Source organism: Saxophila tyrrhenica (genome assembly GCF_035928015.1).
Source record: "Saxophila tyrrhenica strain CCFEE 5935 chromosome Unknown scaffold_1, whole genome shotgun sequence".
Taxonomy (NCBI): domain Eukaryota; kingdom Fungi; phylum Ascomycota; class Dothideomycetes; order Mycosphaerellales; family Extremaceae; genus Saxophila; species Saxophila tyrrhenica.
Window position 1 is genome coordinate 2368171 of NW_027041733.1, and position 16512 is coordinate 2384682.

At 53.9% G+C, this 16512-nt stretch overlaps 9 protein-coding genes across 9 annotated transcripts; 4 read left to right on the forward strand and 5 right to left on the reverse strand.

The window, feature by feature from the left end:
* Window positions 1-320: 320 nt before the first annotated feature.
* Window positions 321-2874, forward strand: LTR77_001038 (uncharacterized protein; the record flags this gene model as incomplete). The annotated part of the gene is made up of 3 exons (XM_064798302.1): window positions 321-1690; window positions 1746-2463; window positions 2530-2874. The coding sequence occupies 3 exons, from the start codon at window positions 321-323 to the stop codon at window positions 2872-2874; spliced, it is 2433 nt and encodes an 810-aa protein (XP_064664536.1).
* A 320-nt stretch (window positions 2875-3194) lies between these two features.
* LTR77_001039 (uncharacterized protein) lies at window positions 3195-4932 on the forward strand (the record flags this gene model as incomplete). The annotated part of the gene is made up of 3 exons (XM_064798303.1): window positions 3195-3535; window positions 3655-4405; window positions 4456-4932. 3 exons carry the CDS (start codon window positions 3195-3197, stop codon window positions 4930-4932), a joined length of 1569 nt encoding a protein of 522 aa, XP_064664537.1.
* Window positions 4933-5669: 737 nt separating this feature from the next.
* On the forward strand, window positions 5670-6904 carry LTR77_001040 (uncharacterized protein; the record flags this gene model as incomplete). Its single annotated transcript, XM_064798304.1, has 4 exons — window positions 5670-5931; window positions 5986-6244; window positions 6296-6380; window positions 6440-6904. The coding sequence occupies 4 exons, from the start codon at window positions 5670-5672 to the stop codon at window positions 6902-6904; spliced, it is 1071 nt and encodes a 356-aa protein (XP_064664538.1).
* A 26-nt stretch (window positions 6905-6930) lies between these two features.
* Window positions 6931-8491, reverse strand: LAP3 (bleomycin hydrolase; the record flags this gene model as incomplete). The annotated part of the gene is made up of 2 exons (XM_064798305.1): window positions 6931-8025; window positions 8075-8491. The coding sequence occupies 2 exons, from the start codon at window positions 8489-8491 to the stop codon at window positions 6931-6933; spliced, it is 1512 nt and encodes a 503-aa protein (XP_064664539.1).
* A 530-nt stretch (window positions 8492-9021) lies between these two features.
* Window positions 9022-9603, reverse strand: LTR77_001042 (uncharacterized protein; the record flags this gene model as incomplete). Its single annotated transcript, XM_064798306.1, has 3 exons — window positions 9022-9085; window positions 9152-9183; window positions 9241-9603. The coding sequence occupies 3 exons, from the start codon at window positions 9601-9603 to the stop codon at window positions 9022-9024; spliced, it is 459 nt and encodes a 152-aa protein (XP_064664540.1).
* Window positions 9604-9884: 281 nt separating this feature from the next.
* On the reverse strand, window positions 9885-10961 carry LTR77_001043 (uncharacterized protein; the record flags this gene model as incomplete). The annotated part of the gene is made up of 2 exons (XM_064798307.1): window positions 9885-10780; window positions 10844-10961. The coding sequence occupies 2 exons, from the start codon at window positions 10959-10961 to the stop codon at window positions 9885-9887; spliced, it is 1014 nt and encodes a 337-aa protein (XP_064664541.1).
* A 755-nt stretch (window positions 10962-11716) lies between these two features.
* Window positions 11717-12628, reverse strand: LTR77_001044 (uncharacterized protein; the record flags this gene model as incomplete). Its single annotated transcript, XM_064798308.1, has 1 exon — window positions 11717-12628. One exon carries the CDS (start codon window positions 12626-12628, stop codon window positions 11717-11719), a length of 912 nt encoding a protein of 303 aa, XP_064664542.1.
* A 770-nt stretch (window positions 12629-13398) lies between these two features.
* Window positions 13399-14043, forward strand: LTR77_001045 (uncharacterized protein; the record flags this gene model as incomplete). Its single annotated transcript, XM_064798309.1, has 1 exon — window positions 13399-14043. The coding sequence occupies one exon, from the start codon at window positions 13399-13401 to the stop codon at window positions 14041-14043; it is 645 nt and encodes a 214-aa protein (XP_064664543.1).
* Window positions 14044-14724: 681 nt separating this feature from the next.
* LTR77_001046 (uncharacterized protein) lies at window positions 14725-15264 on the reverse strand (the record flags this gene model as incomplete). Its single annotated transcript, XM_064798310.1, has 1 exon — window positions 14725-15264. The coding sequence occupies one exon, from the start codon at window positions 15262-15264 to the stop codon at window positions 14725-14727; it is 540 nt and encodes a 179-aa protein (XP_064664544.1).
* Window positions 15265-16512: the final 1248 nt, after the last annotated feature.

Here is a 16512-nt window from a genome sequence, read left to right on the forward strand (position 1 = left end):
TCCAATCGGCAAGGGCCGGCGCTAGCTGATGGTTGTTATTCCGCCTTCACCCTCACCGTCGACTTCACTTCCGACTTCGCAAGATAAACAGCCAGTAACCACCCTGGCTATGACGAACACGGGGTTTCTATTACTTCTCAAGGAGGTCCATACACATCGATGCGCAGTTTCGACGGGCGGAAGAGATGGACGAGCATCCTGCTTGGCGCTCAGCTGATGCTGCCAACTGTTGCACGAGGCAAAGGTATGGTGTGCACTAGGTAGGTAGGTAGGTCTTCCTCTCCTTGCTACTTCCATCCTTCCTACGCTCTCCCGACACCATGTCTGGGGGCATGATCTACCAGTCCACCTCTGCATCCCCCTTCCTCCCAGCCAGTTCTAGCCCCACCCAGCCTACCGTCTCCCGAGCGCAGCTCCTGCAAAAGCACCCTTGGCTCGGACTGCACCCCTCTGCCACTGCTATCTCGCAAGTCGATGTCTGCGATGCCTGCGCGCAGATCAAGTGGGACCAGCTGCCCAGCGTGACCGCTGAGGGCGCAGTGCCTCACCGCGAGTATGGCGATATCATCGCTTCTTCTAGTACCTGTCAGGTCTGCCGGGTCATCGTCTACGCTGTTCAATGGCAGCGGGAGAGGATTCTCTCGGATGTTGGAAGCGGCGACAAGCCATACCTCTGGGGCTCGCAGTGGATAACTGGCCCTGTGCCCGAGATCTCCCAAGACACGCGGATATGGCTGTTTGGGGCTTGGAAGGCAGCAGGCCCAAGCATGCCTCCGCACTGCCTCTTCGGACTCGGATGCATGATGGCAGCGAAAGATGTCGAACGTCTCCGACCGAGAGATGCGGATGGTGCCATGGAAAAAACCACATTCATTCCGAATGCATCTGTCAGAATATGTGCCGGCTTTGGAGATGCCATTGGCAACATTGTGCCCGGGCATGTACGGTCTGCTGATGCACGCCACGCTGCAAACTTCGATCTTGCGAAACGATGGATGAAGATCTGTCGAGATCAGCACGACTGTGAATCAAGGAACGCTTCCCTGCCCGCGAGAGTGCTTGAAATCTCTGGCGATGGAGGTACGATGACAGTGCGTCTCTTCGAGACAGAGAGCCAGATCAGCAGCTACACGGCCCTCAGCCATTGCTGGGGCAAAGGCCGACCCTTGATCACGACGACCCAAAACATCAATGAGTTGAAAACAAACATACCGCTTGACAGCCTACCCAAGACCTTCTCGGACGCCGTGGTTATTACTCATACACTTGGACTGCGATACCTCTGGGTAGACAGGTTGTGCATCATCCAAGACTCGCCAGAAGACTGGGCAGTGCAATCTATGAGAATGGCATCTATCTATGCAGACGCCAACATCACCATCTGTGCGAGTGGTTCCATATCCGACGAAGACGGAGTCTTCATTCCTCGTTCTACTGTATATCAACCATTGGATAATGATACCGGTGTTCGGGACACGCGATTTTCAGCAATGGCTGCCGCAACCGTCAGCTTGTCCTCTGGCCAGACATCGCGGCTGACATTCTTCCCGCAACGAATCACTGACGGTGGCCTTGGGACGCTTGGTAACCCACTGGATCCTGTGACATCCGACCCGCTGAACCTGCGGGGATGGGTTGTTCAGGAAAGGATCCTTTCACCTCGAAAGCTGATGTACGGCCGCGATCAGATGTATGCTAGCCGTCATCGAAATGAAATGCCATGAGATTGTTACTGATGAGTGCAGGTACTGGGAGTGTGAGCGCAGCCTCTATTCAGAAGACGATTCGCGTGGAAAGCCAAGTACTGCTTTGATTGAACAGATTGTGGACAGAGAACGGAATCAGACTGGGCGAGCGCGCCGGAAGAGCGGCTGGCCGAAACTTGTGACCGCATACAGCGAAGGACGACTGACCTACCTCAGTGACAAGTTTCCAGCTCTTGCAGGTCTTGCTTCGACTATTGGTGAGGGAACCTCAGCACAGTATTACGCAGAAGTCTGGAGCTCGCACTTGTGGCAGGATCTGCTTTGGCATGCTCATACTGAGCCGGAAGCTACGCCATTTGGCTTCTCGTCGGTCGAAGACTTTGAAGCTTATCTACAGAGATATCCGGACAACAACAGTACACCAGGCAGCGACCGAACAAATCCATGGCTCGAAGTTTTGGAGAAGTGGCGCTGGGTTGTCACACCCGGTTGCCCGCCACTCCCACATGACACTGAGGTTGGGACTATTAGACACAACGACGACATGGGCGAGATTAGCAAGACAGGCTTCACCCTTAAGCGACCGACGGCATATGTAGCGCCCAGCTGGTCTTTCGCATCCGTCGATGCTCCGGTGAAATACACATACCACGAAGACGCTGGGCTTGATGTTGTCGCCAATTGCATCAACATTCAGACTGAACTTCCCGGCCCGAACAAGTACGGTCATGTCAAAAGCGGCTCGCTGACTATCAGGGTAAGCTCCTGATGCATACACTTCAAGCATGATACGTTCGCGCCCTCGCAGCTGACGCGTCTGTAGGGCATGCTCCTTCCACTCACAAAGCCACCAGCCGGCACAAAGACCTTCTTCTTTGGTTCCAAAGTATGCGTGGATATTCCCGAATACCACTTTGGCGGTTCCGAGATTGAAAACGTGTTCTTGGATATCAAGCCCGTCTTTCCGTGCTGGGCGTTGATGGTCGGACTGAAGTCCGCGATTCTCGTTGTGCCTGAGGAGGATGCTGATGAAGATCTCCGGTTCGGTCTTGAGCATCACGAGGGAACGTGGATCAGAGTGGGAGCGTCTCATGCGATGTATGGATTCGAGAAGTTTTTTACTAAGGCGGACAAATCCCGGTGGGTCCGGGAGATCACCATTGTTTGATGTGTCGGCTCGTATGCAGGAGTGTTCACGTGTACTAAAATCCATCAGTCCAGACCTGATGACCGTCAATTTCTGACTCCGTCACTGTTCCTGAACATGAAGACAACGACGACGTCAAGAGCTTGCGCCACAGACGTGCCGGATTCCGAGCTCCTCCGCATCTCACTCATCCAACAACCACAACATCTGAATGCCTAGGCACAAAACTCGACAACCTCGGAACAGCCAAAACGTATTCTCGACCTTGTTGCAAATGGCCAACCCGATCCATCAGAGCTTCACTGGCATCTCAACAGCTATATCCAAGGAGATGCGCAATCATGGCGAGTCCTGCAACCATCCCGCATTGGCGACAAGTTTTCGGCAGCGACTGCATCACTCCCAGAGTGAAGGCATGGAACTACGGCGGTTCTGGCACGCGTGACGATCCGTACGTGGTTACCTGGCTGGACGACGACCCCCGTAACCCCATGGACTATTCTTTCGCGAAGCGGTGGACATTGATAATGATTGTCGCCCTGGCAGCTCTCATGACATCGCTGGCCTCAAGCGCTTACTCTGGCAGCGCGAAGGAGATCATGGAAGAGTTCGACTGTAGCGAGGAAGTGTATACGCTTGGGATCTCCTTGTTCGTGCTGGGATTTGCAGTTGGTCCGATTGTGTGAGTCAATCAGCGCACCGACTACCAGTCAAGCTGACAGCGGAGGTGTAGATGGGCACCTCTTGCCGAGCTTTTTGGCCGCCGTACAGTCTTCATTCCTACATACGTTTCGCTGACAGCATTCAATGCTGGGGCTGCTGGGTCACAGAACATGCCTGCACTGCTCATCCTGCGCTTCCTCGCTGGGGCAGTCGGCTCAAATTCCTTGATCAGTGCCGAGCAGTGGTTGCCGACCTCTTCCCGGCCCGGGAACGGGGCCTGGCACTGGCCTACTATGCTGTAACGCCGTTCCTTGGGCCAACGCTCGGCCCAATCATGGGCGGACTCGTTGGCGAAACACTTGGATGGCGCTGGATAGAAGGCCTTCTTGCTGTGTTCACTGGTGGACTTAGCATCGTCTACTTCCTCACCGTACCTGAAACATACGCACCAGTCATCCTACAACGACGAGCGAAGCGGCTCTCTGAGCTGACAGGCAACGAGTATCGCTCCGTGATCGACGTCAAGCAGGGTCGCAAGTCCTTCGCCAGAACAATGAAGATCTCGCTCTCCCGACCGTGGGTCCTCCTATTCGTGGAGCCGATCGTCACCGTCCTCAGCGTATATCAGGCCATTGTTTATGCGACTCTATACATGTGCTTTGCGGCATTTCCGATCGTCTATCAAGAAGGGCGAGGCTGGTCTCCAGGTGAGGGGGGTCTGGCATTCCTTGGAGTCACCGTCGGCATGATTGCCACCATCCCGTACAACATTTGGACGAACAACCGGTATGCGAAGCTGAGCGACCAGCATCATGGGTTTGCTCCGCCGGAGACGAGGCTACCACTGTGCATGGTCGGAGCTATCACTGCCCCAATTGGTCTTTTCTGGGTATGTTCAAGCCGTCCGCTGGAATTTTGAAGCTGCTGACTGGCCAGCAGTTTGCCTGGACGAATGGCCCCGAAATTCATCCGCTGGTCTCGATTGCAGCCGGTGCGCCGTTTGGATTGGCGTTGGTGCTTATTTTCCAAGGCATCAATAACTATCTAGTCGACTCTTACACCATCTTTGCCGCATCAGTCTTGGCAGGGACGGCGGTCCTCCGTAGCGTCATGGCCGCAGCATTCCCACTCTTCACAGCGCAGATGTGTGGGCGCCTAGGCATACACTGGTCGGCCAGTGTACCTGCGTTCCTCAGTCTTGCCTTCGCTCCATTTCCTTTCCTGTTGGCGAGGTATGGACCATCGATTCGCGAGCGTTGCAGATATTCGGCAGAGGCTGTGGCGTTCATGAAGGAGTTGCAGAGGCAGCCGCAGAGCGCTCCGGAGATGGATGGAGATCGCACACCCGGCGGCAGTCTTGAGAGCCCAGTTGAGACCAAGGAGTATGCAAATCTTGGGACAATTGAGCAGAGGTAGGAGTTGGAGATCCTTAACTCCATTGAAAACGGCCATACATGTACCTACCATTCATTATTGGGCCATTACGTCTGTCGTCGGCGGCCGTAGCCAGAGCGATATGCAGTCGGCATTCATATGATCAGGGTATTTGGGAAACTGTGGTCTCATTCCCAAAAATGCCGGCGTCATTCGACTCGACGAACGGTCGTTCTGACTCTCCGGGCCGACTGCATCCTCATAGCACCAGAGGAGGAGCTGGTGGGGAGCTTCGGTCTAGTTTTAAGGATGGAGAAGGACGCCCTGGATCTGATCAGAGCTGAGTCGGCGAGTGCAATGTAATCCGTATGGTTTTGAGAAGTCCCGGTACTATGCTAACAAAGAGCAGTGGATGAGGACAATCGCATTCATCTGGCGCGTCGCTTCGCGTGCTCAAGAACCCCACTTCCCATCAGGCAAGCAGTCCAGATCACCTGATCGTTAGCACGGTGCCCTCACGCCGTGTCCGAGAATGAGGATGACAATGCCACCATGGCACTTGGCTGCAGCCCTCAAGCAAGAGAAAGAGGCAGCTCGGTTCGCTGAGCTGAACTCCGCATACCACCCCGGCCGGCGTTCATGTTGCATTGCTGACACAACGCCGGAAAGAACGATATCTGTCAGCCATCCCATCCTTGGAGTGCTTGGCGCAAATACATATAGCAAGACGAGAACATGCCGTCGAAGCGACTTTCTGGAACGTACGATTGTGACAAACGATGGAAGACTACGCTCTCTTACGCGAAGCTGTCGGCGTGGCTGGAATTCAAAGAGCCAACATCCCAAACCTTCGAGACGATTACATCTCCGTCCGAGTGGTGGCAGTCGCATTGAACCCGACAGACCACACTACCTTGGATGCGCCTGGCGACAACGGCACGATTGTTGGGTGTGTCTATGCTAGCGTGGTTGAAGAGGTCGGCAGCGCCGTCATGAAACCATTCAAGAAGGGTGACAGGATCGCTGGCTTCGCTCATGGAGGTGAATAGTCTTCCAGTCTCCGGCGAATTTTCGCAGTGCTGACGAAAATTGTAGGCAACGATGCTAACCCGGAGAATGGCGCCTTGGCAAGATACATTGCGGTCAATGGCGACATCCAGATGCACATTCCCGATGCTGTCAGTTTTGAAGAAGCCGCAACCGTAGGTATCGGTGTCGGAACCGCAGGCTACGCTCTGTATAAGGTGCTTGGACTGCCATTGCCGCCAGTTTCTCCAGCGGGGCCCGAGAAGACGATCCTGATCTATGGTGGAAGCACGGCGACCGGTACACCAGCCATACAATTGGCAAAGCTGTATGTCGCGGCCCTATCATACGAAATATCAGTCACTTATGCAATGTTAAGTTCAGGCTGGAAAGTCATAACGACATCCTCTCCGCAGCACTTCGACCTGCTCCGAAGTTTGGGCGCTGATATCGTGCTCGATTACGTACCCGGCCCAGAGCATGCTTGCGCCTCTCAGTTCTCCATTGCTGACTGTTGCCGCAGCGCGTGCAGGACATCGGCCAGCAGATCAATACGGCCACCGGCAACGCTCTGGCCCGTCTCCTCGACTGCGTCACGACTCCTTCGATCGCAGATATGTGCGCGCAAGCTTTAAGCACTCGATCAGATGTTGGTGAAAAGCTCTACTGCAATCTGCTCGGTCCTGAGGTCGAAAGACCTGATGTCAAAGGCATCTTCTTCCTTGTGTACTCCAGCTCGGGTGAAGCTTACACCTTTGAGGGCTCAGCGTTCTCTGCTGCGCCAGAAGACTTCGAGTTTGCAAAGAAGTGGTATGGCATCGCGGAGAAGTTGTGGATGGAGAGAAACTGGAAGGCTCATCCTCACCGTATCGAAAAGGGAGGGCTGGCAGGGCTGGAAGATGGTATGAAGAAAATGAGGAATGGAGAAATCAGAGGTGTGAAGCTCGTATTTCGAGTAGAAGACACGGATTGGCCGTGTGAAGGATGAAGCAAGCAAACTCAGAATGCGAAGGCTCATGCCAATGCACCCATCGGATCCCAGAGCGGCAGCACTTTCGGCTCCTGCTTGAGCACATCTCTGACATCCTTGTGTACCATGTTCGGGTCAATGACGGCCTGGTACACGAACTGATCAAACCATGCATCGGACATCACGAAGTATCCATCCACGCCGGCGGCAGTGGACCATGAGTTCTCCACTCGCCATCGCACAGGCTTGTCGTTCTCATCCAGATGAACCGCGGTTAAGACCATGGCATGGGTCATCTGCGACTCGCCAGTCAAAAGACGTTCGGCTTTCGTCATGTTGAGTGTGACATTGAATCCGAGCTCGTACGAGACCAAGTCGGTGTCCATGATGCCTCTCGCGCTGTCCGTACCCATTGCGCCGACATCGCTGCCGAAGAAGACTGGGAGGTTCTTCTTGATTTGTGCAACGCAGGCGTTCTTGAGTATAGTGTTGTCGACATTGACGTAGGTGATGGGTCTGCCGTCCCAGACGTTGCCCAGATGATCAACTGTAAGCAGGCGGTTGTACTCGTTTCGAGGGTCGTTGACGAGAGAGATGAACTTCTTGACGTGAGTCGACTCTGCAAACTCGATCGGTGTCATGGAGACGCTCTTGAGCTTGTTGCTGGAATCGTAGAAGTTCCACGAGAATTTCTCGTCGACTCGAGGAGGTGGACCAAGACAGATGGTCAGAATCCGGATAACATCCTGCATCATAGCTTCCTTCTGCGCGGAGAGGTCATCTTTTGACTTGCCCATGGCGACGGCCTTACGAAGAGTAAGGGCATGTTCGCGAAGCTTCGTCGTCAGCAGTCCGTCCATGGGTCTGGAGTTCATCGCGTTGAAGCTGTCCGGGTAGAGTTCTTGCGGTACAATGCCGTATTTGCTGACAAGATTGACGATCATGTCCCACTGTCCGCCATCGCCGACTGGACTGGCCATGAGGGCGGTAATGAGTCTGCTGTCCACAGCGTCGTCGGCGGTGTTTGCAATGCTTGTCAAGAAGTAGTTGGCCTTCTCCAGCTTGTCGTAGAAGAAGAGATACGACTGGCTAAGCTCAAAGCTCTTGATGCCGTACTTCTGCTGGATGGCGATACGAAACTGGATCTTCAATCAGTACCTGATCTGAAGGTAGGGGCTGTTGACTGACCGTATTCAGAGCTGCGAATATCCAACACCGGCCAGAGCTTCGTTGGTTGGTGATTGGCGCACCCTCGTGCACGATCTTCACATTGAAGAGTTGGATGTCCTTTTGTATTGTAGATTGCTTTTCCAGAACTGTGTTGAGGTTCGCCTTGCTGATGGTAGAGTAGGCAAGTCTGTTCGTCGGGTCCTTCAGCAGCTCTTTGATGTACTCTTGTGTCTTGGCTTCGGAGACGTGAGATGAGTCTGAAGAGTAGATGTTGCCTCGCGGTGACTTCGAGCTACTGCCGCCATGGTCGATGCGAACAGCGTCGAACTTCTCGTCGAGGGTGGTGGAGGGCTCGTCGTGCTGAGCTCGTCGGGTTCGCTGTGGGAGCACTCTCGGTGCCGGAGTGGGCTGTGGTGTTGACTGTGCGCTGCCCATCTTGTCAATGTTGTCGTCGACAGCCTTGTGGGGTGTTTACCGTGGTTGGCTTGGTGGACTTGCACATGATGAAGACGAGATGGAACACAGCTACACTTCCCAAACAGGCAGCTACCTCACATTGAGGTGGCTGGCGATAACACTGCGACACCGAGGCCCCGATAAGCGGTATTCGGGGCAGTCATGTCCGAACTCTTCCAAGATGCTTTCAAGCCTCAGACAGTGAAAGCGGCCCAGCGGACATGTCTGGCAGCCTTCTCCCAAAACCAGACAGCCCGAAAAGACTACATCACTCCCTTGGGCGGGCTCTTCTTGTCTGCGAGAAGATTCATCAGATAGCTCGCTCTGTCCCGGTTGGCCTCTTTCACTGTCCCTCGCTTGGCTTTCTCATCACAAACAGCAAGAACGATATCGAATTGAGGTCTTCCATCATTATATGGGTCAGCAATAAGCACTTCAACCCCCGAGCGAAGGCTGCCGCTCGCTTGCCTGCCTACCCCACCGTTCTCCCATCGAGCAAATCTGCCCTCTCAACTCTGCCCCGCCATGTGAGCCCGCAGTCGCTGGAAGAAGTCCATACTATATCCGCTATCGCTGAAGGTCGAGATGTTGTTAGCAGATGTATCAATAAGAAGCACAACTTCTCAGCATGCATATCACGCTCTGATCAAGGCACATGGCACGTACACAAACTGGAACAGCACAAACGTTAGCCACAATTTTCGAAACCTGACAACAACGATCCTCACCTCCTTGACCTCCAATATCTGGCTGTCATCCTCGGTGAGGTGTATGATGACAGTGAACTCATTCGCATAATCGCCAATGGCGGTCTTCGCCGTCCCTTGCAGTAGGAAGGCAACTTTGTGGCGTTTCGTGTCTTCGGTAGCATCAGATATCTCGAGGTGGTAGTCCCTGAACTGACCCATCACGCCCTGAAAGTACTGACGATACTCGTCGTTGCTCATGGCTGGGCGGTTGAGACGAGCCGGGAGGACCTTCTGGGTGCAGCTGGTATGGCGAGGCTTCATGATCGCATCGAGCTCCCATGTATTGTAGCCGTCGATCAAACTCTTCGCAGTCTCCAGCGGCGTCGGCCCTTCAGAGCCCATTGTGATGTCGTTGTTGCCGACAAGTAGTCATGTAATAGATGTATGAGTGTACGAGGCCATCAAGCGTCTGGAGAGGAGGTTTGGAGCTCCCACTCACTCGCTCAACAACCACTAGCAGCCCCGCCAGCAAAGTCGCTCAAAGCTTGGAACAACTACCTACATGACCTTTTAAATGCTGTGATTTGACGAGAAGGCCATTCAAGCACTCTAGCTTCATATTCGATCTTGGGTATTCGGATACACACAGCTGTCGGGCAAGACCATATCTCTCTTATACTCCTTCATCCGATCCTTATCTGCGGCTTGGCCTTGTTCTTGCCATTTCGATACTCATCCAGAGCAGCATTCACGACACCAGCTTCAAGCCCTTGCCTGGTCGAGAACGAGGTCGGCGAGATCGCACCGTCTTCAACATACCCTGTCAGGCGCTCCCACATGCCGAGACATGGCGGGTTGTGGTACAAGAAGAGCCCAAGAACATCAAGCAGGTCATGTCCTCGTCTATCCTCAACGTCTCCCACTGGCAACAAGCGCGCCACCTTTCCTTGCTTGTGGGTCGAAAGGGCTTTGAAAGCAACTCCAAGCCCTTGCGGCATGTTGACTGCATCGAGGGCGTATATCAAATCATCTCCCGCCGCATCTCGAATCCGCTTGACCACGGCACCTTCACCAAGGTGACGGTCGATAACGTGCGTTGCGCCCAGTTTCTTTAGTCGCATCTCATCTCCGCCCACGACTACGATCTGCTGGATGTTACGGAGTTTCGCCAGCTGCACAGCAAGTTTTCCGCAGTTCGAGCCGCCGCCGACAATGAGTATTGCACTTGGAGTCGTTCCGCTATCCTCCCATGGCACAGGGATCTGCAGGACGTCGAAGAGAGCCACAAATGCCGCTGACACGTTGGTAGGTAGCGTCGCCGCCTCGTCATCGGAAATGTTGTCTGGGACTTTCGTGCAGTTCACGACATCGGCCAGAGCATATTCCTGTAGTCCAGACTGAGAGGAGTCCATCACGGCTCCGGAACCAAGGCTCATGATACGATCTCCAACCCGGAAGCCGGTGACATCTTCGCCAATCCGACTAACCGTTCCCACCACGTCCTTGCTGAGGATAGCGGGCAGCTTGTCGCCGATGAGGAGGCCTGTATCCCTGCTCCTTTGATCATGTGGATTGAGGCCTACGGGAGGAGTCAGCAAATCGACGATCGACAAAGACGCGGAGATCCGCAGGCACAACATACCGGCGACAGTTACCTTGATCTGCACTTGACCAGATCGTGGTGTTGGAATCGAGCGGTCGTGGACAAGCACAAGAGGTTTGCAGATTTCCTCGACCAGAAGGGCTCTTTGCGTTGCCATTGCTGCTTGTTGCGATCGACGTTCGGAAAGGTGCTGGTTTGCGAGGTATCGAAAGCCTGGACTGCAAGTGTAGTCTTGATGCCCGACTGAAGGGATAGTTATATGTTTTTCCTGCCATGCGATGATGCTTTAGTAGAAGCTGCCCACGAAAGTCAACGCATGAGTTTTGTCGCCGGCGGGATCGAAACTGTCCGGTGGACGGGAGATTTCGCTGCACACATTCCAGATTTGGACGTCTCGTCGATTCATTGGCAACGTCTCGCAAAGCAATGCTTCACAGAAGTTGCGAATTGTGTTTCTAATCATCCACTCGATCCCGGGATTTCGGATGCTTATGAAAATCCCGAGAAGCCTTTGCAGCACTCAGAATTCATTCCAATGGTGGAGAGTCCAACATCACTACGTAGTCGCTAGGCAGCAGATTCAATGGGCAAGCAGCAGCCCGCAATTCTCCATTTAGTGTGTCGAAATGTTGTTTGCGCCGTCGGGCGATAGCCATTGCGCAAATTCGTGCTCTCGCGCCTCTCCACCCCAGGACATTGTCCATCGAGTTGTTGAAGCAGCCCGTCGCTACACAAAGGGTTGGTCTGAAGGCGAGAAGCAGGGGCGGACTGGCACTGTGACCTAGCAAGCAAGCATGCCAGCCTGTGAATCACGGACACTGAAGTCTGATTACACTTGATCATAGCCAACGATCAGCAGCTGCTGCATGGGAGCTCGTGTCTGGCTCGACTCGAGCAGTGCATATGCCTGTATCACCCAAATGTGCCATCAAGCTCTCGCTTCAACAACACAGCCATCTTCCGCCCACCCTCAACGCTCGGTTCTACTCGTGCAACATAGTCTGCCTCAGTCTTGCCATCCAGCGCCTTATACAGATCGCACGGTATGATGTTGGTGCCCTCCACCTCAATTCTCATCGTGGCAGACTCGTATATCTGCTTGATAGCCGCTTGTAGCTGACCAGGGAACCAGCCATACCCCAGCATCTTCAATTGCGCGTCTGCCCAGCTGCTTTGCGAACTCGCCTGGGCCTCGAGCGGGTAGTAGATCATGCAAACTATGACTGCTCGAGGCTTGTGCTTCGCGACGAGCCGGGCGATGTAGGCTTGTAATTGGGCCCCGAACATGTTCCTGAAGTAGCGCAAAGACGAGGCAGTACCATTTTCGATCGAGCTCTTTGGCGTGAACCAGGCAAGCTGGAGCATGTGGCGGGCGGTGGCTGTTGTGGGAGATAGCGCGATGTCGTTTGCGCCTACGGAGACCACGAGTACGTCTTCAGGACGAATGCTGTCGCGGATGAGTTCGTCATGGGGCAGCAGCGCATCGTCTCGCTGCCGGAGAAGAGATGCCTCGACTGCTGCGTTGATGACGGAGGCCTTACCTTCGAGAGCTTGATTGAGGAAGTATGCAACATCCGGCTTGGGGTTTGGACTACTCAGAAAGCTGTTGTAGATCTCTGGTATCCGCCCTGGCAACATTTGTCCGCCTGCACCGTCGGACGGAACCCATGCTTTGTTGTCCAGGCTCGAGTCGCCTGCCAGAAAGACCACAGGTTTGTCGCTGGCAGTGCGAATGCGCTGGTGTGCGAGCGAGAGGTCGGCGATGGGGTGGCCTGACCACTCGGCGTAGAAGGGCAGAGGTTGGATCGTTCCCATGTCCGCCATGTCTGGACGTGCCTGGAGATGGCTAAGATCCGTGCTGCTGGATGTTCAAGGGAGCATATGCCACATCTCTTGCGCTCAGCGAAGTCTCAACGCCCCGGCTCCACGACAGGTCATGCAACAGCTGTCCAACCACTTGTGCCGTGGTTGTTGAATGACAGATTCGAAGAGCCTCGTAAACAGCAAGCGGGGCGGGACGCGGCGAAGGTACCAGAAATAGCTGGCATTGTTGGTGGCTTTCGGCCGATTATACGAAACCAACTTCAAAGGCGTATTCAGCCATGATGGCTTGACCTTGACTGGAGGTTTTCTGCGCCTAGACATGCTGCTGGTATAGCTGGAGACTACGGCCGCGAATATTCTACTCCTTCATGCAAACCCCCCGGGTAGGCGACGAAACCAAACTCGTGCCTTTTCAAATACTTGCGCCAACAATAGCCTTCTCTCTGGTGCTCAGACCTTCTGATCCTGTGCTGCACGCTGTTTTCACCTCAGCTTCCACAGTAGGTTGAGAAGGACTTGTAGTATGTACTGTGCGTCGACCAACACTTCACCCTTGTCTGCGGCCGTTGCCCTTCTTAGCACAGTTGTTCCAAAGTAGACGGTATGCAGACATGGCGAGGGCAGTACATATACCTTGCACCAAGTAGGTGATGCAGCACTCATACCCACGCAAAGCATTCAGTAACAGCAACAACATTACCACCTACCACCCATACTAACCAACCCCTCCCAACTCCCAGCTACTCATCAAGCATCACTCGATATACACGATGGTCTTGGCCGACTTTTTTTGGCTCGACGACGCCAAATTCGCCGAAGCTCTTCGCAATGCAAGCGATGCCGAGCTCATGTTTGACGACAAACACAACGTCCGGAAACGAAAGGGAGGCAAACTCGGCGCATGGGTCGGCACGGTACAAGCACCTCTCACTCTCGGCATCAGCCTGGTCGGCACAGGTATCGCGGCTCGCAACAGGGTGGTCGCAAAGCGACGACTCACCATGATCCACGAGGAGCTGGGTAGGCGCGGCCTCCAGAAACACGCAGAAGATTGGTTTGACGCCGCTTTTGCTATGATGGCGGTCGGTGCAGGCACGGTTGTTGGCATGAGTTTCGTGCCTGGCGCTGAGTTCGCCGCGCAGGAGTTTGCGAAGGCTGGTGCTACCCAAGCTGCGATGTACTTCACCGGTGTTGCGACGTCGGAGGTGCTGCCGCATGTTGGTTCGCTAGCAACGGAGACGGCAACGTCGCAATGGTCGAACCCGGACAACTGGCACAGCAGGCCTTCGTCAGAGAGTTGGGTCCAGATGGTGGATCAGAAGTACACCTATACCAGCTTTGTCGAGATGGAGGCTCCGATATACGTACCGGCGCCGCGATATCCTATAACTCAACCACACTATCAATGGCCATGAAGATCCGCATCATCCAGCGCAGGCGAAAGAACATGCACACGACGGGACAGCCTAGGCTCCATGAGTGAAGGCCGGCTCCACAGTGACAGCCCATCCATCCACTCGACCATGCCACCGGATGATGTTGCCATATGCCGAATGTAGATACGACGACGGCGTACTTGAGAGATGGGATCGCGCGATGAAAGAGAGTGGACATCGTGGGGTCGACGATGGAGGTGGTATAGAGCTGGCCGGTGAAGATGCGAAGGGTGCTCGTAGGTGGAGAGAGGCGGAGCTGGTGAGATAGATTTGCAGTACCAAGGGATGTTGTTGGAGCGTCATTGCTTACACCCTGAACCTTGTCCTGTCACTGCATTGCCTGCTTCGGCAGCGCGGTATCCTGAAGATCATACGTGATCCCGGCCGCGCCTCGCATGCTCAGTGCTCCATGCCCCGTTGGATCAGCGACAGATGCCGTCGCAGCTTCTTAGAGTGACACGAAGCAGCCAGATGTAGAGCTTCTAAGTTCACGGCGCAGTGCTCGACAAGCGCTCAATTGGCCGCCATCAACGAACATGGTGGAGAGCATTGCTGCGCAATCCAACATGATTCGCCTTCGTCTGTAGTGTTTCCAGTGGCATTGGTGGCCTTCGACAGTGCAAATGATGATGATGCCAGAGGCCTCAACATCGGGAATGGTCATCCTGGCGAGTTTGCAAAGGCCGTGTCCTGCTTCCACAGCGCATGTGCCTGGTCAGGAGTTCGGCCACCTTCTACACTCAAATGGCTCTTGCGAGCAAGCCAGACCTCGCCGTTGTACGCCACTCGGTCGTTCTTGGTATATTTCCTGCCATCTTCGCGCCATGGTGGGATTGCTGAGCTGATCGCATGCTGCTGTTGCTCGTCCATCACACCATCCATACGGGGCAGAGAATGCCTGTCCACGGTAGTGTTGTTGATGGCAGTGTTCATTTCTGTCTTCTCAACGTTCCTCTTGCTCCTGGGCTTCTTTGCGCTGACGGCGTCATGTTTATTCTTCCACATGCCTCCATATCGGTACCACTGACGCTCCTCGCTGTTGTCACCATCGATGACACCGCCAGAGACACGCTTCCAGCAGGAGCCCGGACAGACGAAGTGCCATTGGCCGCTCTCATCGATCTGGCAGCGGACAAGTACGTCCCTTGGTGTCGAACACAGGGTGCACGGCTTGCTGTGGCTGGTCTTGGAGGGTGGCATGGGTGGATCGTAAGTCCTGACAGGAGGAAGAGGCAGATGCGTGTCGGAGGATGCTTCCACGTTGGGTTGTGCCTGGAGAGGTTGATAGCTTCCAGGTTTCGAACAGACATCTCACTCGCGTCACCACTTTAGCCTTCATCTGCGTTCACGTGGCGTTGCTGCGACACTCGTCCTTACTCTGCACAACTTCCTGGTTCTGCAGCGCGGCGTTGAAGAACTATCTTTCTACAGCAATTCATGGAACACTATCATACACAAAATGACGTCTATCATCGCAACTCACACTCGATTAGGCTTTCGACGCCGTTCCCGACACTCCACACCTTTACCACACTCAACCCTGCCTTCTCCTCGATCAGCTGTCGCCATTGTCTCTCTGTCCTCTCCTTGGCCGAGACCAAGCCGAGCATCATCATGTCGAGAGCCGTGGCCTCCCAGTGTGCTCCAGTGTCCGGGATGACGTTTTCAAAGATCAACAGCCTGCTGTATTCATTCTGCATGGCCTCCTTGAGACGGTGTAGGAGAAGCACGCATTCAGCATCGCCCCAGTCATGCAGTACCGAGTGCATATAGTACGCACGGGCACCTGCAGCAGCATCAGTCCATCGCTCCTCCAAGAGCCATCGCCGGTATGCGATATTTTCACTCACCCTTGACCGGGTTTTCAGCGAAGAAATCGCAGCCCACGCGCTCCACTCTCTCGTCGATCTAATCGGATCCAATCTTCTCCATTACCGCCGGTAAGTCTACACTTTCAACACATATCGGAAAAGTAGGTTTTTCTAGTAGGAGGTTATTCCGGTACGTTTAACACATATCGGAAAAGTAGGTTTTTCTAGTAGAAAACTAGTTTTGGTTTTACCGGTTGCTACGGGGTCCGGAGGACCTCTATTTTAGTTCCGGAGGAACCGCGCGGGCCGCGAGGCCCGCTATTAACTAATAGGATCCTAGGGGGACCTCCCGTCGCGCCGGGAAAACCGAGAAACTACGGTAGAAAAACTACGGCGAGTTGTTTACTCTTAACTCGAGTTTAGACCGCTCGTCTATTAGTTGATTATTAAAGATATATATATAGAGAAACTATAAATACTAAAAGTAAAGTAATTAAAACTCTCTACGTTCTCCTATAACTAGTAAAAGAAATAGGAGATCTATTGGTTTTACCGGCTAAACGCTTAACGCTATCTACTTCTTTCTCTTATAAACACTACTCCTCCTTTAACCCTTATTCTATATAAACTACTAATA